Source organism: Rattus norvegicus, chromosome 11 (genome assembly GCF_021556685.1).
Source record: "Rattus norvegicus strain SHRSP/BbbUtx chromosome 11, alternate assembly SHRSP_T2T, whole genome shotgun sequence".
Classification (NCBI taxonomy): domain Eukaryota; kingdom Metazoa; phylum Chordata; class Mammalia; order Rodentia; family Muridae; genus Rattus; species Rattus norvegicus.
In genome coordinates, this window is record NC_141544.1 from 42,450,844 (window position 1) to 42,471,686 (window position 20,843).

At 43.3% G+C, this 20,843-nt stretch overlaps 1 protein-coding gene, 1 long non-coding RNA gene and 1 other non-coding gene across 3 annotated transcripts; 1 reads left to right on the forward strand and 2 right to left on the reverse strand.

Moving 5' to 3' along the window:
• Positions 1–246: 246 nt before the first annotated feature.
• Positions 247–5,293, reverse strand: LOC108352304 (uncharacterized). The gene is made up of 3 exons (XR_015633015.1): positions 5,110–5,293; positions 3,973–4,083; positions 247–425 (listed from the first exon to the last, which is right to left on the reverse strand). It is a non-coding gene; the product is annotated as an uncharacterized LOC108352304 (transcript).
• A 9,284-nt stretch (positions 5,294–14,577) lies between these two features.
• Krtap11-1 (keratin associated protein 11-1) lies at positions 14,578–15,582 on the reverse strand. The gene has a single exon (NM_001399002.1). It carries the CDS (start codon positions 15,528–15,530, stop codon positions 14,979–14,981), a length of 552 nt encoding a protein of 183 aa, NP_001385931.1. The 5' UTR covers positions 15,531–15,582; the 3' UTR covers positions 14,578–14,978.
• Positions 15,583–17,577: 1,995 nt separating this feature from the next.
• LOC148002509 (uncharacterized) lies at positions 17,578–20,546 on the forward strand. Its single transcript, XR_015633014.1, has 2 exons — positions 17,578–17,679; positions 20,196–20,546. It is a non-coding gene; the product is annotated as an uncharacterized LOC148002509 (long non-coding RNA).
• The last annotated feature ends 297 nt before the right edge of the window (positions 20,547–20,843 follow it).

The following is a 20,843-nucleotide window of genomic DNA, read 5'->3' on the forward strand; positions in this document are numbered from 1 at the left end:
CCCTTATTAAAAACATCCTCTGGGGGTTGAAAAAAGGCTCAGTGGTTAAAGTGCTTGCTGCTCAACCATGAGGACTAGAGTTCGGATCGTGGTGCCCAGGTAAGAAGCTGGCCTCTCAAAAGACTTGTGACGCCAGCTGCAAGTGCTCTAGCACCCTTTTCTCACCTACATAAATACACATAAATAAACATGTATTTACATACATATTTACATATAAACATGCACATGCAAATAAATACACAAATCCACATAGAATAAATCTTTATAAAAATAAGAACAGATAAATAAAACCATCCTCTTTTCTAATCAAGATGGTCTTCGATGGTTGGAACGCTCTTGGTAGTTTCGGTGTGTGAGCATTCTATAAAAGAGCCAGGATTGCTCTTCTTCCTCACGTGCTGTTGATATCTCCAAGTTTCATCTCTCTACGAAAAAGATTTATGACACCTTGTCTTACCCTTCCTTGGATTCTAGCACTTTCCACTACTCTGGAAAATTTAGCTACATTTAATTTTTTTTCCTCCCCTTTTAAATTCAAAAATGCATTGACATGCATTTGAATAAAAAACCATTATTGAGCTGGCATACAAATTGATCAGACTTAATGTGCTCATCCCTTCTATAAAATCCTTTCGGCCAAAAGAATCCCATTTCTCACATAGTCTGAAGTATTTGTACAAACATGACAAGTTATCTTGGATCTAAACCAAAGTCTAAGTATAATAGTAGTTACTGCTTCAGCCTGGAAGGGCCGAAGTGGACTATGCCCTGAAAAGTGAAAATAGTCAGGGGCAATTGGGCATAGAGTTTTTGTCTTGTTACTTGAGAAAAATTTGGGGATTTTGGAATGTATAGAATTTTGACTGTTTGCATTAGGAATGCTCAATGTGTAATAGACTGGTGTTGAATCATGTCAGTAACAACTCTACAAACCACCCTCTACACTAGTGACAGCCTCGGTGTGACGTCAGAGTGACTGGAAGAGGAACAATTCCACCTGGACGTATCTCCTTCACCACTGCACACACTTCTGTTTAACCATCAACTCACACCAAGTGCACACTAACCCTGAAACACTGACATGAGGGTTGTCATCAAAAATAACCAGTACCCATTCTTCAGCTTCTATCCCCGCAAACTTCACATTATATTTCATCAGGAAGGAGAGAAGGAGTCACAAAAAATGCCAGGTAGCACTGAACAGAAAGGAAATTCTATTGAGTTGTAATAAATTAGGGGTGAGTTTTGACAAGGATCCTCCCTTAGATGAAGAGCTATAAGCAATCAGAAGCTCCTGTGAGAAGATGGATCATATTTCTCCAGCACTGATCCCCCTGATAGGTTACCCAGTCCCAAGTCATCTGCCCTAAACACACACACACACACACACACACACACACACAAGCAACACTACACAAACTCAATTCTCTCTCTCTCTCTCTCTCTCTCTGTGTGTGTGTGTGTGTGTGTGTGTGTGTGTGTGTGTGTGTGTGTGTGTGAACAACTGAAGAGATCATAAGTTCCAAAGGAAAGAAAAAAGGACACTGGAGGAGTCAGGGTATAAATGGTATAAATACAGTACTTATGTATGAAATTCTCAAAAATAAAAAAATTGTCAATTAAAAATTAATTGGGCAATAGTATCAGCTGCTTATTGTAAATAAAAAGTCAAGGTGAGGTCAATGCAGATCTATCAAAACATACTAAGCTAAAATGATATTGTCAGTATAGAGAAATATCGAAATATGTTGGTGAGAGAGAAACAGCAGGTTTTCAACTGTACATGGTGGCTTGCCAAGTTTGGTCATATTTCCTGTGCAATGTACTATTTTTAATTTTCTATAAATACTGATAATATCCATGTTACTAAAATCTGTTGTCTCTCCCCAAACATCTCTGTATCATTTTCTAAGTATTTGGTGTTTCTCTCTTTCACTATCCCTGCCCCCAACACACACACCAACAACTGCTAACCTCAGTTCTGCATGGAGGATGTGAAATGTAAGAAAACAAAAACAATTAGATTTCAAATCAGTTAGACACATACTTACCCCTACTTGCACCACATAAATGTATGGTGCTCATATGAGCTCAGATACAGCACTTAATGACAAAGAACACATTTATTAAATAAGACTATAAGAAGCTGTTATATCTTGCCAGAGTCAGAGAGTACACAGATTGAACCCCAAAATTCAATAAATGATTTTGATTAGCCAGTAACATACAGTCACCTGTATTATGCAACATTTAAAACATGAATATTGATACATACTGAAGATAAGAAAACATTAAGTGGCTACTATGTAAAACTACATTTTAACAAAACTGACTCAAGTGAAACTGAGTATATAAATAAGTCTTAACGCAAACTTGTAGAGTGTGTATCTAATGGGCCTCTTGTCTTGAAACCTATTTTAGGAGGAAAAACAAAGTTTATACACTCTACATTTCATTCCACACTTAAGAGATGTATATGCTAAGATTACTTAGAGCTGTTTATTCCTTTGCTTCAGAACCCGGGCTCAGATAACACTGTTCTGATATGTTGTCACCCTGCCTTCTGTGCAACAACTCTTGTGGGAACATGGAAGAAAATGCCTTTTTCTAGGCAAATGGCAGTCACCATATGAGTCAGTGCAAGTAAATGATAATGTTCGACAACTACATCATCTAAGTGGAATCCATTGCTTTTATGGGGAAGTACAGCATTGCATGCAGGAACCGGGAAGTCCTCAAAATGGAAAGAAAATAGAAAAGATGCTGACATTTCTTAAACATTTAGGAAAAGAGGCTTTACCTTACCATATTACGCAAACTATGTGCAGAGTGAATAGCATCCTTTGCACAACACAGGAAAGGGTATAGAACAGGAGTGTAGGAGTCTAAATTTAAAGACAGATGAGTGAGACTGTGAAGATTGGTATTTGTGGATTCTTCAATAGATATCAATTTCAGAACAGAGTACAGAGGCAGAGACACATAGCCACTCTGTCTCTCACTCGCAAGGGATAAAGCTACAGGGCAAGGCTCAGGCGTTAGAAAGGTTGCCAGAGAAGGGTGCCCATCTATGCATCTACATTTCTGTTTATTCTCAACAAGCTCGTTTATTCTCCCATGAATACAGCACGTTCATAAACCCAAAGCTCCAAGCAAGCTCTAGGGTCCCTCAGAGTCCAGTCTCTGTGTTGGAAGAGAAAGATGGGGAGTGAAGAGAACCAGTTCCTTATTTTCTATATCATTTTTTTCCTTTTCTTATTAAGTAGTTTGGCTCTCAGCTGCAGGAGGTTAGGGATATTTTCAGCATAGCGTTGCAATCCCTCCCCCTACCCCACCTCTCTTACTTTGGGCAGAACATAAGTATGGTTTTTCTGAAGCTCTGGGCTTCCTGACTCTCTAAACCCCGCTCCCCACCATTGGGGAGCTATTTGTGTCCCACATCTCTGACCTCCAGGCTGATTTAAACAGCAGGGCTATTTTTTCCTCCTTCTGTCCTTTCTCCTCCTCTGGGCAGCTGCTGAGATTTATAGCTCACCCGCCCTGGGGCATTTGTCTTTTCAACTCTAATAAAATTGTCCTCAGGCTTCAAAAGCAATGTTTATCCCAAGTACCCTGATTCTATCATGGTTCTCTGTACGTGGATATACCAAAGCATCACACTGTACCTCATAAATATGTACAATTATTCTGTGACAATAAAAATAAAACAAGGAAAAAAGTGTTTAACCACCTAAAAACCTTCGCTGAGTGGTTAGAAGAACCTTTTCCTTTGATCTTAAGTAGCAATACTTTCTAGCTATTAAAAATTTCACTGAATTTTACACAGAAATTGAAACATTTCTGGAAATGGTGGGTATGGCTAAGCTTTTAAACTCATACACTTTGACATTTCCCAAAGGAATATGCTTTGGGCATCATTGCTGAACCACTGTCAACCTAATGTTTATATTATCCATGATACTCAAGACTTACCTGACTTTGAGTGAAGAATCACACACACTTTAGGTACAGCAAGGGACCAGCAGGTACACAATCTATTGTTCAAAGCAGCTGAGATTCAACTCCAGATAGAAATAACGAAGGCTAAATAAAAATGGCATCTGTAATCAGCACATATTAAATTTCATGAATATATATATATACTCATGGACATAGGATTTATACTTTATGTTGTTAGAAATATTGTTAGAAAGCTAATGAAGTTTGAAGTGTGGGAGAAAGGGTGTGTAGGCCATGTGTAAACACTATGTCATGCCATGTCAAAGACTGGAGCATTTGTAAATATGAATATACATTGGGTGAGGCGCTGGAACAATGGGTACGGAAGTCCATCCCTTGTTCTTAAAACAGTCTGCATGCAAATCTCAATGAGTTCAATCAAACCTTCGCCTCTGCCTACAGCAATACCCACATCAGAATAACATAGCAAATACATGTGAGGATCCAGCCGGGACATAATCACACCCAACTAGGGAATCACCAGAGGCCTCAAAGCAACAATAAAAACCATGTTTCTCCTGTGTTCTATTTCTCTGTGTTCTCTGTCTCTGTGTTCTCTGTCTCTGTGTTCTCTCTCTGACTCTGTGTCCTCTGTCTGTTATCTATTCAGTCTTCTGGAGTAGGAATCTCAAAGCCTTCTTTGAGGCTCAATTATTTCTGTATCTGCTAAGCAGCAAAGAGCTTCTTAAAACCCTCCCATTAATCTTTATTCTTTAATTAAAAGATTAAGTATTATAATGCGTTCAGGATGTTCTGAACAGAGATTCTTGACGATGAGGACAGGCTACACCCTGCTCTAATAGACCCTATAGTTTATACAAGAGCTTCTTGTTTTTTTCCAGGCTGGGCTTTGTCCCAAGAGACTCCATCTTTCTTGCAGCTTTTGACGCCATTCTGAGAGTAGAGAATGACTGAGATCCTGCCTGAAGCCACAAACACTCTCATCGGGCCTGCACTGCCCATGCAGGGCTCACTGATCGATGAGTTGCTTCGGTAGGAAGGCTGCCACCCTGTAACTTCATCGGGTTGAACTGAGAATATAGGAGCACATGGACATGTTAAAATTGTATCTGGGAAACCAGGCCTAAGAACTCAGCAGACACAACAGACCTGGGAAAGGCAGCGCTCAAACCCAAATGCCATGATGGACAGTTAATGTCGTTTCAGAGGGGCTGCACCAACTTGACACCCAGGGTAGATCACGAACTGACAGGATGAGGACTTGCAACTTCTCTGGGATTTTTTTTTTTTTTAAGGTTTCAAAAATACTTTATTTCCTGTTGGGGCACAGGTGATGACACAAGTGTGATGTCACAGCTAAGTCTGCCGCAGGGCATGATGGGAGTCAAGGACAAGTTAGAAATGGACTCACGTGATGAGAACGACATAACAAGTGACCGACAGGCCAGGGTGGGCAGGCCGAGGAGGAGCCACCTGCTGGCCCCACCCACTTCCAAGTGATGTCATCACCAAGGACTAGGCGGGGTTTCTACTTGACAGTTGATGGTCTGTCCACCCGCCTGGACTGGAGCCTTCCTTTTCCTGCTGCATACCCAGTCACGATTTCTCTGCAGTTGACTGCACTTTCACTCTCAAGCCTGACTCTTCTGAGGTCCAAAAGCAGCAGCATCTTTCCTGAGGCTGGTTCTGGGCCCCTTTTCTCATCAAAACAGACTCTATTAGCATGCCTATTAGCATACTTATGAAACTTAAAATCAGCTATAGCCTTTTAACTTATGTTCATCTTGCTAACCACATATATACATACACAGGAAGATATATTAACTGTGTTATGTGTGCTATAATACGAATTATTATTAAAAGTCATGACTCCTGGAGGAGACTGTACTACTAAACCAGTATAGCTTCTAACTTCACTCCAAATACTTATCCTTAAATTCACAGAGAAGTGTGGCCCTTTTGTCTTATCAAAGAAGTTACAGAGACCATTACAGAAAGCTACAACTGGTCAAAACGCAGAGAATAACTGAATTATCGAATTCAGTCTCAAGGAAGACATCCATGATATAACCTCTATACTTAAGGCTCAGGGAAGGACAGAATATCAGGAAGTGTAGTCTCGAGTAGTCAACCCTAAAAAACATATATGTGGGGAACATTAAATAGACCCAGTAGGTTATATGTATAGTGGTCCACCTATGCATGTAACAATAACAAAAGAATGAGAAGACATGAATTTGAGAGGAAGAGGAGGGGCATGGAAAGGGTTTATGGGAAACAAGTTGAAAAGGGGAATTGAGCAAGTCTGTTTTAACTAATTTTTTTAAAGGCTAGAATAAGAGAACCTTCATTCACCTTTGCCAAATTACCATGGTAGGCAGATAATCTGGCAAATCACTGCCATTGAAATTTATTTGAAAGACAGAGACAAGGAACATAGTTGGGTGGGTAGGGAGGTGAGGAGGATCTGGGGGAGTTGGGGGAGGATAAAGAATATGGTCAAAAATACTGTATGAAAAAAATCATAAAATTTGCTCTGCCTTGTAAATTTATTGTTACTCAAAAAGTTCTGACACTATGGAAGGACAAAGCTGTGTTCATCTGTATTTGTGGCATCATGCAGTCACTGAACTTATATATCTCTATGTATTCCTCCTTCCCTAATAGTCATATGTTCAGAGTCACGTTGGAGCTCACTGTTTTCTGAGCACCTACGGTCTCCCCCCTCCTGATCCACACCAAACACTACTCTCCTTCCCCCACACACTAACAGAACCTGTGAGTTCATGTTTGTTTTCTTTTTCTTTTTCAAAATAGAATCGTATGATAGAGCTGAAACTACCTCAAATGTGTAGATGCCATGTCTCAGCCTCCCAGATGCTGAAGTTACAGGTGTATACGTCTTACCCAGGTCCTTTTCCATTAAGAAGCAATTCAAAGATTTCCTTCAGAACCCCTCCCATACGTCTCATGGGGGGAAAGTTATCCAACAAATTCCAAGGACCCACTTCCCGCCATGAATCCATGTCCATATTAGTGGGCATCTCTAGAGTGGGATTCCATGCTGCCCCGTTATTTTTATGACTGCCTTTCCACTCTGTGAGAACCTTTACAAGAGGGAAAGACCAGATGTTCAACAAATAGTCTTTGAATTAAAACATGCACTGAGCAACTGATTTGCTGCCGAGTCCCCTGAGTGTGCCCTGATTTCCTGTGCCAAGCCACCTCAGAGTTGCAGAAGCTCCCTTTGTTGTGTCTCCTGCAGTATCTGATGCAACTATCAGCACAGGTATGCAAAGTTAAGAGAAAAAAATGAAAAAGTAGAGCCTTCTGTTGAGAGATTGACGAAGGGAAATAGCAGGAGGAGGATTTAATCTCATTCTAAACCATCAATTTCCCTGTGACCCTGAACAGACCAGTCAACAGCTTCCGAACATCACTCACTTGATAGCATCTACTCAGAAATACATTCTCCAAAGAGAAAAACAAGAAAAAGGTCATAAACCAATCTAAAAGTCAAAGGCTTCGTCTTTGGCACACTTGGCATGTGGATGTCACATAGCACCTTGAAAAGTCCAGGACTCTCATCGGAACATTACAAAGCTCGGTCAGCTGCACTTCTTCATAAATTAATGTTCATTTCCAATTGCTGTAGCACCAGAAATAAGGGCAGCCATGATGGATAACACTGAATGCCACCCATATAGAGCACAAAGAGAACACTGGGGCTTGACAGCCTTAATCCCAAATCAGCATCTGGGCGCCCAGCCTGTCGGACTGATCATGGCACAGATATATGTATGTGTATGTGTATGTGTATATATATGCATATGCATATATGTATATGTATATATGTATGTGTGCATATATGTGTATATATGTATATACATATATATGTATACTGAAATAATTTAGTGATTCATGGTGATTTCTCCATACTGGGTCCTAGAGGAGTCATGACATTTCTGTTTTGCCTCCTAAGAATCATGTGACTTAGCCTCCTCATCCTTGTTGAGAACGAGAGATAGAACAGAACTCGCTGTCTGGGTTGGCATCTGAGGAACGCTTTTTCCCAATCTTTTCTAAAGTGGCAGATTGGGCATGTTCTGATGGGTAGGTCCAAAACCATGCACATACAGGCATCCTGGACTGGACTTAGTGAGGCACCAAAAATATAAACAAACTAAGGAAGCGTGGGGTTAGAAGGTGCTCTGTTGAGAGACACTTGTGGGCAAGTTTGAGGTGGAAGAGAGAAGAGGATATGAACATTTTCATTGTAAACATATATGAAGTCCCCAAAGATAAAAAAATTAAAATGTCTTTCACAAATTAGTAGTCTCCTCCCCCCCAATAAACTTGCTTCACGGTTACACACACACACAACATGCACTCAACTAAATGATGTGTTCCTCTACCAGAAACTCCTAACCAAGAACAGCAACATGAGAAGAGGAAAGAAATCACGTTGGTCTAACTGGACCTGTGTTTCTTAAGAATCTGCACTTTGGAACTTTCCTTCCTATACCACTATTGATATCACGCCAAACAAAACATTTACAGGTAAAATCCGGACTCTGGTTACATTTGTATTTTGATACACAACGTAATACTTCCCAAGTATTCATTCATTCCAAGTGGGATACACCAACACTTAAAAACGTGTCCCAAGACCCAGCCTCCAACAGGGACAATGCAATGCCACACACGGGGAGAGAGAGCTTGTGAGGATGTGCTGAGCTGATCAAAATGGCAGGTGAAGGAAAGTAGGTGAGGAGGAGCAGAGAGTGGGGCTTCCTGTTTGCAGGCCTTTGTTTGTAGGGCACACAGCCTTCCTGTGCTGCTGCTAAGGTTTGGTCTTTTGCTCTGTATTGTAATGCTAAATACTGGTCTCCAAGGCCTGGTTGTCCCCAGAGATGAGATAATCTGCACTACACAAGTGATGCTATGTAATCTTGTCCCCCAAGTTATCCCTGATTGGCAAATAAAAACACCTACAGCCTATAGCTGGGCAGAAGAGAGATGGGCAGTGTTTGGATTCCCAGGCTTGGGGTCTGAGGAGAGACCAGGAGAAGAGTGAAGAAGGCAGATTGAGGAGAGATGCCATGGGGTAGGTAGGTTTTGAAAACACTGCTGTGAGGGCTGACCAATTGGAATTGAGAGCAGCCCAGATGAAACCTAGCAAGCTATAACTTGAGGTTAGTGATAGGAAAGTAGGCATAATAGTATGAGGGGTAACTATCTGGCCAGCTTTCGAGCTAATTAAGGCTTCTTATAAATATAAAATTTGCGTGTCTTTTATCTGGGAACGGAATGATGGAAGTCTGGATAGAAACCTCAATTGAGATCAAATGTCTACTACAACACGATGCCATCTACCTGGAGGGCTGATGGAACCCTGTCAAACAGAACTGCACAGATACCAGGAGGATGTGGCTCACGTCTGTAGAGAGCTCTTAGTCACGTCTGAATTTCAGGAGATGAAGACACACTACAGAATCTCATAGCGATGCTAAGCACACAGAGCGCGTCCTCTTTCCACAGCAGCTCCTCAGGAAACGGACCGGCAGTGGCGCCAGAAACTCGCAACAGCGACGACTCCGTGTTAGAGGCCACTTCCTCCTAGACCTGGATTTCACTGGAGAAGTGAGTCATTGCCTCACCGTTTCCTGATCCAGTAAGTGCGGGAGTTGCAGAAGCTAACTGTAAGGCCTCGGCCTTGATGAATACCTTAGAATATGAGGTTCCGTGCCGGGCTGGATCATTTGAAACAGAATTACTTGGCTTATGTGTAGGAGAAGAAAATGGGAACAACTGTGTCCCTGCATCTTTTATGAGGCCGGTGCCCCCATCACCGTTTATTTCAGGTCAGAACTCTCTGAACTCTTTCCAGTCACCACAGTCACTACCAGAATCGGCTGTTTATAGGTGAGAACCGTTGACTAATGATTTATGCCCCCCCCCTTTGTAGCGATATTTTCCTTGGGATTTTAAAGCAATGTCTCCTGGAAAGGTAGGTCCTCAAACACCTCTATCAGTTCCTGAATGTAGGCAAGGAGTGCACCACGGGAGCTTTCCTAGATGCTGTGCACTGAGGCAGGCTTCCTTTGGTGAGTGACGGACTCGGGGTCCTTCAGACCGCTACAACCCTGGGGTTCCCCGTGCAGCTCAAGCTTCCCCAGAAACCCTTCGCTCTTCCAGTCCCACGATGCAGGAGGGCAAGCATAGGGTAGCCATTCCCAAAACCCTTGCCCTCTTCTTCCTTTGCCCACAACTAGGCTGTATGAACCTGTTCCCTCCCTCCTAAGGGAAGTGCAGCCTAGTGGCTAGAAATGTCACTTTCTGTGTCACCGTGTCTATGCAGTGTGAGGAGAAACAGCACATCTTCCCTGTGCAAACACCTACTCTGGAGCCGCCTGGGAACCCCCTGCGGGGGAGAAGATCGGAAAAGAAGGAAGTGAAGTGCCAAGATTTTTTCACTCGTCTTACAGCAGCAACACACCTTCACATTTGAATATGCAGAAAATAAAGTCCTGTTGTTCTTAAACCCTCAACCCTGAGGAGTTTATCTCTGACAGCCGTGAGCCTTACCTGGGCTAGTCCTTGAAGTTGGCATTAGTAGTACTAACCTTGGTTTCTACAGGAGTGGCCAGGGATGCATTAGGATCAGACGACTCACCTTATTGTCAGTGTGGTTAAACTGAGTTCAGTACAAGACTCTCTGCCTCTGAGTCCTGTGACTTTTTATCAAATAAAATTGTCCCTCACCCCAAATCCTTGACTTTCAGAAGATTACATGTGCTTTGCATACCGCCTGAAGACTTCATTTCATAAATGAAACATTCCCCAGAATCATCCCAGAATCTCACGCAGGGATAAGAGACAAGTCTGAGGATTCATAGCTGGGGTGAGGGCCACCATGTAGCTTCAGGTCTGTCCTTGTTTTAATAAATCCATTTGAAAACCTCCACATCTCTTAATCTCTGGATTTGCGATTATAAATTTGTCTCTGGGGTAAGCTCTAGATGAAATTTCCTTTAGTTTGGAGTAAGTGTTGCTTCCCTATCCTTAAGGATGGAAAAAGAAAGGTGCCTAGGAAGGGTGCCTGTGGGAGGTACCGATGGAAGCCATTATTTAAACCACCGCCAGTCTGGGGGAGATGACCACGGTAGCTGCAATAAACTGACTTGAGGCATCCGGTGGTGCTGTGAAGAGAGGGTAAGACTGAGGGAAACAGTGACATCATAATGCCCAGTGTAAGATCATGTTGTATAATTTAAAATGTGCACTACCAATGAGGCCCAGTTGAATAGATCACATTATTCTAGAACCAAAAATCCTCCTGAAAACACCCATCAGGCAGTTCTGTTCAAAGCCACACATTTGATGACAGAGATTGAAGCCAGGGGTGATAAGAAGAAAAGATTCCAGTTCCCTAAAAGTAAGCACAAATTCTCTCATTAAAATATTTCACCTAAATTCCTACAGTTTCTAAGCATGGGTAGAAGTTTCATGAAAACACAGAGACCAAATGAGTTTTTGTTTTTGTTTTTGTTTTTTAACCAGGGTTAAGGTTCAACAGCAGAGCCAACCCTTTGACTTTTACAACCTTACGTCACGCAAACGTAAAGCCAACCATTCTAGAGGTAGCTCACGCCTTCGGTTATGACTGCCATTTTAAATGAGGAAGCATCACGGAAGAAAAGCAGTATAACATCCCTGAGGCCTTGAGTGGCCTAGCATCTTAGAAAGCATCGACGTGTAACATTAAACAAAGCCTCAGAAAGCAAAGTATGAAGCCTGCAGAGGGGAACACAGCAGAAAGAAAAGTCCTTACAATGACTGGACAAAGCTCATCTACAAGCTTCCCTTCACTATTGAAGAACTGACTTCTAAGGAAGTGCGTGAGTTAGCATTTGTTGGATGAAAGGCAGAGAAGAGAGATGGAGATAGGGAGGAGGGGGTGGGGAATTTAACTCTGGATTTGACAAGGAAGAGGATAAAGGACAGAATGGACCAGCCTGAGAAGGTGGAAAGTGAAGTGATCGGTGTACTGAGTGCCACCAAAGGTCACTTACAAGTATCCATCATGCGACTCCTGTGCCATGTGTACTTTACCACATAAAATTTGTATCACCTACGTTATAACCAGAGTATAAATGACATGCGCGTCCCCAAACTTACCATAAAGTCTTCCAGACGTGCACGCACACTAAGTGCCTTAGTAAGTGGATTTACTGAAAACCTAAGAGAGGAAATACTGTCAAACTGTCTAACAGCTAGGACAGGGCGCTCTGAGCAAAGGCAGCCGATAAATCGAGAAGACAGACTGCAAAGTGGCCTGATCCTTCTAAGGTAAGACAGTCAAGGCCAAAGACAAGTGTGTGTGTGGAGGGGGACAGGACATGATTCCCCAACCTGTCCTAGAGCTGTGAGGCAGTCATAACTTTAAAAAAACAGAAAAGCAAAGCCACTCCCCCTCTCTCCCAACAAGAGACAGCTGACTGTACTTTCATATCAAAGGGCGGACGGCCCCCCTTGAGATCTGGGTACGCATACTATGTCGGTTTATTCCTGAAAGCAGAGGCTTTCGATGCTATCACTGCTTCTGGTTCCCGAGCGAGCTAAGGGGGAGGCAAGCAAACCTGCACAGCCCAGCAGAAGCTGTACCCACCCCACGGTGATGGAGAGACGGACACAAATTGCATTTCAAGGCCTTAGGCTAAGGAGCCATCACATCTCTGTCTTCAAGATGGCTCTCCAAGACAGACATAAAATATACTGTGCAATAAGGCAAAGAATGGAGAGGACTTTCCAAAGTCCAAGTATAAATAAAAGTGTTCTAATAGCAAAGCAGTAATAATAAGTTGCCAAGCAGAGATGAAGGTCAGGAACGGCTGGGTGAGATTGCCGCAATATACACGATTGCCCCTAGTACGGCCAACAGCCCCAGCAAAGCACTTTTGTGTCACACTATCACACCCGCCTCAATATTATTATGAATACGTCAATGTTACATATGGGCACTGATCAGTCCCATAAGTAAAAGAGACGCCATCCATTCATTGGAACCTAGAAAGCTGAAAAGCAAAAAAATAAAATAAAATAAAGTGGAATAAAAGTCTATCAGCCTCTGAATTATTCGAATCATATATGAAGTGAATAAGAGAAACTGAGAGAGTCACATCAGCTGCAGCTTTGAAAGGGTCATTTACACACACACACACACACACACACACACACAGATGGGGGAGAGAGAGAGAGAGAGAGAGAGAGAGAGAGAGAGAGAGAGAGAGATTTGTATTTTGGGAAGAACTGGGGCATTTTGGAAAGTCAGCAATTCTTTAAAAGAAAATATGGGGGGAAGGGGGGACATGGGATGAGCACATAGCAAAAGCCATTTCTTGCTTTAGTGAGAGATGAACGTGAGATCCAACGCTCTTTGATAAAACGGACATTTGAAGACGAGAGTCAGCAGAGGGAAAAAATTGAAAACATTGCATCTATATAGAAATCATCTATACGTTTCGCCTCTGAAAAGCCATTAGTGAAATAAGAAAAACACTCTGCAGAGGCCACAGAAGATGAGGCACGGGATCTCCGCAAAGCAGCTCTTGCCAGCAGAAAAGGCATCTGCGGCTCCCAGCGCTGGCCCCGCAGAAGTCCCTATTTCGTCGAATGACTGTCCATTTGTGTGTCTGTTGGAGCAGTTCAGAAGAGAACATATTGAGATGTGCCTGTGGACATGACAGATGACAGGGGCAAAAGCAGACCCATCAGTAGCCCGTCCTCACTTTTTCATGAAAGGTGAAAGGAGCTGGCGAGCGGAATCCCGCCCATCCAGATGGCTTGGCCTACCAGGATACGGATTGCAGGGGAAAGCAAGCAGGAAGTGAGGTTATGAGGGTAAAAGCAAACCAAGACAGGAGCTGGGGTTGTGGCTCAGAGGTACAGTAGTTGACCAGCATACACTAGGTCCTAGGTTGAGTCTTTAGCACCACATAGAAGAAAAAAATATTAAGAAATAAAATGTCCCTGACATTTTTCTTAAGTCTCTTTTGCCAGATACACTAAATATCATTGGTTCATCATGTCTGGGGACCGCAGGTTTGTTCCAGAGAGCAAGGACTGATATAGCTAACATCAGTCCTTTGGATGCAGTTATTCCTGAGGCCGAGAATCCACTATTCTTCCTTCTCCAATCTCCCTCCAGCCCAGTTGATCGTGGACCGGTCATGTCAAAGGTTTCCACGGTGCCCTTTCAACGAGGAAATCCTCTGAACTCTGCTCCTCTACTGCAACTGTCTCTGAACTCCCTCACTTCCTGAACAGCTTTCCTTTACCTTCACGGAAGCCATTTTGTGGGTCCCTCAAATTTTCAGAGAATTGTAGACATCAAATCAGTCATCAAATCTCAGTGCTTCACCACGGCCCTAACTTGACCACCTTCTCTGAACAACAAAGCACAAGGTAGTCAGTCTCTGGCTTGCCCCCGAACGTAATCACTGCACCTGTCCTCCGTGCTCAGGAAGCAGAAGGAAGTCAGGACCTGATCAGCAAAGAAGGATTCGCAAATAACGGAACCCCCTAGCAAATAAAGAAGTCTGCTGAGACACACGGTTGCAATGCCAACTAATGCGAGTTTATTGAGAAATACACACAGCAACAAGCTCCCTCTTTCCGAGGCACAAAAGCAGAAGCCAGGCAATAAAGCAGCAAGGTGAAGACATGGGCTGTTGGCGGGAGAGCCTCTGGAAGCATCGTGAGGCCTCAGACTGGACTGAGGTGGCGAAGCCTCTGGAAGCTTTGAGAAGCTGACACAGAACCAGAAATCAAACCTTAAAGTTATCTTAGTGCTGGCAAGAAACATTTTAGAGTGCCGAAGGCAGCTTGGGCAGAGCTAGCAGCCAGCAACTTGGCAGTCAATAGCACGATGAAATATTCAGGCAGCATACAGGAAGGTCCTGGAAACACAGCTGGCAGGGCACGGAGACTCAACTGGCTCACTGGCTCTCATGCACTTAGCAAGTTCTTCGGCAGCTGGACACACAGGATTGCTGGTATGTCCTGGAGACTCCACAGGTTGGTTGGCAGACAGTAGAAATGCCTCCCACTGGTTGGCAGACAGTAGAAATGCCTCCCACTGGCTGGCAGGTGGTAGAAATGCCTCCCACTGTTTGGCAGGTGGTAGAAACGCCTCCCACTGGTTGGCAGGAGCTGGAAATTCCTCCCAAGGACTGACAGCCAGTGGACACAAAAGTGAGTGGCCGGCTACAGGGAGTAGAGCAGGGATTGGAGACACAGGTAGTCTGTCGATTGCAAGTTACCTGGACAGGAGTGGAGACACAGGAAGTTCTCTGGTAGCACGTTGGCTGGCAGACACTAGGCTCACAACACGACTCCTGACAGTGGTCCAGGAGCCAGGACCCAGTTTGGAAGGAACTGGGCAAGTAGAGGCCACTCAGGCAGTCTGCATCACGGGCTGAAGCTGTGGTAACTGGGCCCACTGGAGCAGCGTAACGTCCTCCAACTGCCCTGGAAGAGCAATTTCTTGTGGAGCAGTTGAAAGGCATGATGGCAGAGAGAGGGTGGCACTGTGTCCTTGGAGTTAGCTGAATTCTGAATGCTGCTTCAGGCTCCTGGGCTTTTATATACCCTTGTTCATGGGTGGGGTTCCCCTTGCTGGCTCCCTTGGCTTCTTTGGCTTACACCACCTTGCCTTAGAACATCCTGTGAATCTCTGAGTTAATTGTCCTTCGAGAAGCCTTCTCCCTCGTAAAGGACATTTAGTAGTTTGGTAACCAAATCATAAGTCTCCTGCACTGTACTTAGTCTGGGTTAAGAATGCAGTTGACGACTTCAAAGCTGTTGGTCATCCTTACCCACATTTCATTCCCCATTTATCTTCTTGCGTCTGATGAGTGTCTATCCAACCACAACTCCAAACATACCACTGCCCCACCAGCACACTCTCTCTCCCTTCCAGCCAGGGCTGACTGCAAGCTCACACCAGGTTTGGTTTATCGTTGGCATTTAATATGCTTTTGACATAACTTAGTGAGTCACTCTTCCTCAGCTAACGGGGCTTCTGATAAGGGGAGCTGCTCCTTCAGAACTTCTCCTAATAGCAATGAGAAGACCTGCTAAGGAAAAGGACACGAAGATTTATCCAAATCAGGAGGAGATCCTCAGCTTCCCTTAATGTACCAGAGCAGGAAGAAAACAGGAAGGAGAAAGGGCCCTTTTACCGCACCAAGGCAGCAAAGTTAGATGCACATTGACTGGAACTGTGATCACAGCCAACAGAGACCCTTTTTAAATAAATTGGGCTAGAATTATTCCTAAAAGTTTTACTCTAATAAAAATGGCTAACAATTACTCGAGAGCCTCATTAGGATGCCGGAAGACAGGCTTCATTAATTTTAAAATTATTATAATGTTAATTTAAAAGGCTACAGTGTCTCTCTCCCATTTTGCTCAATACAGTTGAAACATACTTATTTTCACACAAGCTATTATAGATAGGATGCATTTTAATCAAGAATAAACTAAAGACTCTCCAAGGTCATTGTCTTTATCCCAGATAAGGGAAGGCAAGGGTGGGCGGGATCAGGCACTTAATCAATGTTTGGTAGCAAATGTGTATAAGAAGAGGTTTCTGTAATATTTAATTATTCCTTTTATGCTTGGAGAGCCAGACTGAAGCTGTTCCCTTTTGTTTCATCTCAGTATAATACAGTCAGCTCTGAGAAAGAAAATTGTTTCAGTGTCCATCTGAACACAGGTAAATCACCTGTTTGAGCTAACAAAAATAACCACTCCAACAATACAGTCAGAGATATTCCCACCTCAAAACATCTATAAAAATCTGGCATGACCTGGCTTACATGGCGAACAAAAATGAATTTACATATATTTGAGGGCTACAGGCAGGGCCACAGAGAGAACAGATCTACGTCAGAATGCATCAGAAGTCTCCTCGCAAGAAAAGCATCATTCATCTAATTAGAGGCTGATGATACACTCCAACAAGAAGATGCTGGACTGTGGGCTGCGTCAGAAATCCCAGGGATCAACTTCAATGCCTCAGAGAACGTTCTCAGGGGCAAGGGGGAAGAGATTAACGAGATGACTACTTTCCACATGGCTGTGACTGTGCCCTTTCCACCAGCAAGAATGTCCCTGAAGATGTTTGAAGGTCAGAGTGCCTGGTCAAGGGATGGGCTGGCTTGTTTTACAATAGACGAGTCATTTACAGGCTTCAGCTGAGGACTTGCAGGACGTGGGGAAGAGAAGTCAGCAGTGAGAATGCAAAAAGACTCTGTCAGAGATTATTACTACATTCCTGGACTGGCGGAGGAATTTTTTGTTTTTTTTGTTTGTTTTGTTGTTTTGTTGTTTTGCTGTTGCTGTTGTTGTTGTTGTTTTGAGAGGGGAGAGCAAACGTGTGTGTGTGTGTGTGTGTGTGTGTGTGTGTGTGTGTGTGTGTGTGTGTGTATGGTATGACTTTCAGGAGTCAGTTTTCTCCTTCCTCCATGTCAGGCTCAGAGGCAAACAAACACCATTACCATCTCGCCAGCCCGTGACAGAACTCTTTGTCTGTATTAAATTTTTCTACAGAGTGTTGAAAGTCACAAATCCGGAGTCGTGGAGAATGCCTTCCATCGGCTTCAGGAGCAAAGTGAACAGATGCTTCTGGAGCACATGGTTCACATCTGGCCGGTGAGTCAGGAGCTTCGTGTACCTTATTTCTCCTGGTCCTTCCAGCGGCTCCGTGGAGGAGGCATCAGGCCCCATGACAGATGCAAAGTTCAGGCAGGCTCGGTAGCCATCCTCGTCACTCAGATATCTCTAACTAAATGAAAATTCAAATAGAGCAAAAACTAAAGGCAAGCAGGTCACAGCTGGGGCAGTCGAAATATGCTGGGATGCGGTCACTGAAGTATGGTGAGGAATTCATTTGTTGAAATCAGACCAACAACCTTATACTTGATGACAGGATAAAAGATACAGTAACTCCCCCCTCCAAGTCCTTAACCATTTAGCAACAAAATAACTGAAGGAAGTCATTCTGCATGCCGTTTAATTCTTTGTATTCAACTAGAGTGAGATTCAAGGTCATTATAAGCAAAGCAAAACCAGAGATCCATCAGTAACTTGAAACTGCAATTTGAACTCACAATTATTTATAATGGCTATGCATGTAACTAATTCTCAGAGAATGACAGAGTAGGGAATTGGCTTGTCCATTTTCCACAGAACCTGCCATTTTGCAGATGTTAAATGAAAGCAATCGGTTGAATGAGTTCCTTGGATTTTAATTACTGACTGAAACTACTGGTTTGTGCTTATGTTGTGGCTGAAAGCAATGAAATCTTACATTAAAATGATTTCAGCATTTGTGAGTCATAGTTTTCAGAGAGGCCAAGACCTTGCCACCTAGAAATGATAACTCTGTTCAGGTCTCTGCCATCCACTGAAGCTGTGTGCAGAGCCTTGGGAAAGCTTCTGCATACTTGCATGCAATTCCTTTATTCAATTTGTATTTACTCAGAGTTGCAAAGTAAAGTGAACTGCCATGGTGTCCTCAAAGAGGGGCCTCAACGCCTTTGGTCTGAAATGCAAGGCTCAGCTCACAGGTCCACTGATATATTTGCAAGTGAATGGACTATGGAGGAAGCGGTGGAGACTGTGGACAGTGCGGTCTGTTTGGCATACATAGGACATTGGTGACATGTCTTTGAAGGGATTGTCCTCTCTCCTCTCTCTCTCTCTGACTCTCTTTCTCTCTTTTTCTCTTCTCTTCCTTTTTCACTCCTCTGATTCTAGGCTTCTATAAGGTAAGCAGCTTATTCGTGTGCACAAACACACACACACACATACATCCATATATATATGTATACATACACATGCATAAACACAACATGCACACATGCACATACACAACAAACACACATATGCACACACATGTACACATACACACACAACAGGCTCACACATGCTCACACAACATGCACACACGTGCACACATATGCACACATACATGCACACACATGTACACATAAACACACAATATGCTCATATACACACGTACAACATACACACAGATGCACACATGTATACATATACACACAACATGCACACATATGCACACATATGCACACATACATGCACACACATGTACACATAAACACATAATATGCTCATATACACACGTACAACATACACACAGATACACACATGTATACATATACACACAACATGCTCACACATGCACACATACATACACACATGCACACGCACATGTACACACACACATGCACATACATACACATACAGGCCACAGTGTTTTCCCTCACTATAATTCAGGCAGTAATGGAACTAACCAAATGCTGACAAAGCCTGTGAAGCCATGCCTCAAATCCGTCTTCCTTCCTTAACACGTCTGCTCACAGCAATGAAGCAGAGATCAATATATCTACGGATACTCATGTGACACTCAAACCCCAGGGAATCCTAACTTGGGAATATTTTAAGTAGAATTAATGGATTATACTTTCATTATAACCATAAGAAAATACAAGCATTCAGTCAACCAGCCACTTTCATCCCACAGTCTATATGATATGGAGCATCAGCACTGCAGAAACCAACCTGTGAGGATTGAGTACTGCCTCCCATTTGCAGAGCATCAAGTGAGGAGAGCAGATGAGGAGAGAGCAGAGCCTCACACTCTCCCATTATCTTCATCACAGATGGGCGATTTGCTCTCATTTGTGTAGAATGATCTAAATCTCATACAACAATTATCACCGGCTGGAAACGAGCGATTCTTTCACTCCAGCTGAATCACAGCAGTCACTTGCAAGGCCAACCATTTGGGAATAAAACGAGTTAAGCGGGTGTGGGAGGCTGAAGGCTTAGTTGCACAGAAGACACTTCTCATCAGAAAGTTGGGAATAATGCTGACCAATTCCGGTCCAGAGAAAACAACTAATCGAGTCTCATCAAATACAGGCATGGTGGATTTGCAGAAAATCAATAAACATAAAACAAAATTTGGTCGCTCTCTACCTTGAGGAAGTGATTGTCTTCTCAAAATTAAGCTACTCACTGTCTCCTGAGAAATATAAAAGAAAATTCAAATTTTTATGGAGAGAACATTATGGTTGCGATGAAACTTAAAATTAATTCTATCTCAGCTAAGTAACTCTGCTTTTCTTTTTAACTTAAAACAGACTCGAGATTGAGCCTCCAGAATCTCTCCTAACTGAGCCATTAGAAACCCTCAAGGCTTGAGTGACGAATATTGCAAAGGCCGAATTCGTGTTCCAAACCCTCATTCAAAAGCACCAATCATAAGAAGAATGGAGTCTCTTGTGCTGGTGCCAACTGCAGAGACAGAAGGCAGAGATGAAAATAGGCTAGGGCCGTCCTCTAAGATGACTGCATGGGTGCCACTCAAAAGAGCCCGAAGACAGCACTGAGTAGCCATGTGATGTGCAAAAAGAAAACAGCCTTCACCGGACGCTGCTGGGGTTGAGCACTCCCGAAATAAACCATTCTCTCTTCATCCACTTTCAAGTTCATGTGCTTGTCAGGGTGTGACTTTTTTTTACCCTGGATCAAAATGAAGGTCCTATGCCGGAAGGTGAGTAGGATCTCAAGAGTGGATTCACATGCAGGTGCCCTGTGGTCCAGCCCTGTCCTCCCACTGGTGAGCAGACGAGACTGAGTAATGCGTGTGTACAAGGCCTGAGATAGAAGACACTGGCTCGCTCACTGTGCATCATCTTCCCTCACTGAGAATTGCCCCCGAGCTGTGAGGTACTGAGTAGAAACAGGATGCAGCAACATAGACACAGGATTAGAAGGTCTCCGTGTCA

What these genes read in the sequence shown, in the direction of transcription:
- Krtap11-1 (NM_001399002.1), bottom strand. Translation starts at nt 15,530, where the DNA reads ATGCCTTTCAACTGCTCCACAAGAAATTGCTCTTCCAGGGCAGTTGGA.